This window comes from Sinocyclocheilus rhinocerous, unplaced genomic scaffold, assembly GCF_001515625.1.
Source record: "Sinocyclocheilus rhinocerous isolate Xijiao unplaced genomic scaffold, SAMN03320098_v1.1 scaffold10717, whole genome shotgun sequence".
Classification (NCBI taxonomy): Eukaryota; Metazoa; Chordata; class Actinopteri; order Cypriniformes; family Cyprinidae; genus Sinocyclocheilus; species Sinocyclocheilus rhinocerous.
The window spans coordinates 803-2,399 of NW_015626125.1; the positions used below are offsets into that span (position 1 = coordinate 803).

Consider the following 1,597-nt stretch of genomic DNA (forward strand, 5'->3'; position numbering starts at 1 on the left):
GTCAACATTTCTCATTTTCATTTAGTTTACCCGATGTAATAAAATAACTACAACTATAGAAAATAAAAATATACAGACATTTAAAAAAACCTAATATGTCAAAAACAGAAAAACAACAACACAACAACATTACTTGCTGTCAGATTTAGTCAGTAAAATAGTTATGTTAATAGTTAAATAGTTAATAATATGTAATATAAATAATTTGAAGTTTGTAGAGCAAATAAAAAAATAGCATTGCATTTTTAAAGTTCAATGCCATAAACGTTTTAATAAGAGCAATAAATTAGAATTTTGTCTCTCCTAGGTGTTCAACTGGTGTTTAAAAAACTCTCAATGTTAGTAATGTTGATATATGAGCCCTGATATAATAATAATAAAATGAAGAGAAAAAAAATAAATAAATAAGAATGCAGTTCCATTTATTTACATCAGAGTATTGCATGATTAGATAATGGAATAAAGCAGTTTACTTTTCATGATGGTTTAAACTTAGTTTAAATTTACAGTCACATTGTCTGCAAACTGTTTACATTTCCCGCTCATCGACTCTATCCATGTAAATAATGACTTCATTAAATTCTAAACGAAAAGCCAATTGTTTAAAATAATGTTCAATGACAGTGTGATGCATGTGAAGTTCATTAACATCTCTGTGTGATTATGTAAATCTCCTGTTGCATATTTAAACAGCAGGCATGAGTCAGTTTATACATTCATCTGATCACTAGAGGGAGTGAAGAATCGCTTCAGTTCATTCAAACTGTGCTGTGAAACAAACCATGATCTCTTCATCTTTAGTGCTGCTTCTGGCAGTGATATCCTGTAAGTTTAGTCTGCTTTCTGTGTGATACATCATTTTGTTGCTAAAAAGCTTGTTAACAGTTTTTAAGCATCATGCTCTCTTATTAACTGGTATTATTTGATTTGATACAGGTATTGATTCATATGAACTCACTCAGCCTGAGTCTCTGACTGTCCGTCCTGACGCCACTCTCACTATCAACTGTAAAGTCTCATATTCAGTTACAAGTGAGCATACAGCCTGGATTCGTCAGCCTGCAGGAAAAGCTCTGGAGTGGATTGGATTGATCTGGAGTGATGGAAGCGTAGCCTACAAGGACTCGCTGAAAAGCAAGTTCAGTATCAGCAGAGACACTTCCAGTAACACAATAACACTGCAAGGAAAGAATATGCAAGCTGAAGACACAGCTGTGTATTATTGTGCCAGATAAACACAGTGACAGACGCCAACAGCCTCCCTGTACAAAAACACCATCATCATATCACAAATTAAAAGTGTTTCTGATGATTTTTTTCATTCTGACTTTTACAGGTGCATAGCAATTGTTTGAAGCTTATCAAAAAATTCTAGACATTAATTCAGCTGGTCAAAAAAACAAAAACAAACTTCAAGGCAGGCCTAATAAATTTAAGTAAATGAATAATATAATCAACAAATATAATTTTCACCAAAATAAATAAAACAAACTAATAAAAATAAAGAAACTAATACATATTCAACATTCACATTTTGCTGTACATAAAATATCATCATGATAGTAATTGGATGTAATGAATTATGCAAATATTCCTC

General features: G+C 31.7%; 1 gene segment (V, D, J or C); it reads left to right on the forward strand.

The window, feature by feature from the left end:
- The first annotated feature begins 718 nt into the window (after positions 1-718).
- On the forward strand, positions 719-1,259 carry LOC107710820 (Ig heavy chain V region 5A-like). The segment is given in 2 exon segments: positions 719-825; positions 937-1,259. Coding segments are annotated over 2 exon segments (342 nt in total).
- The last annotated feature ends 338 nt before the right edge of the window (positions 1,260-1,597 follow it).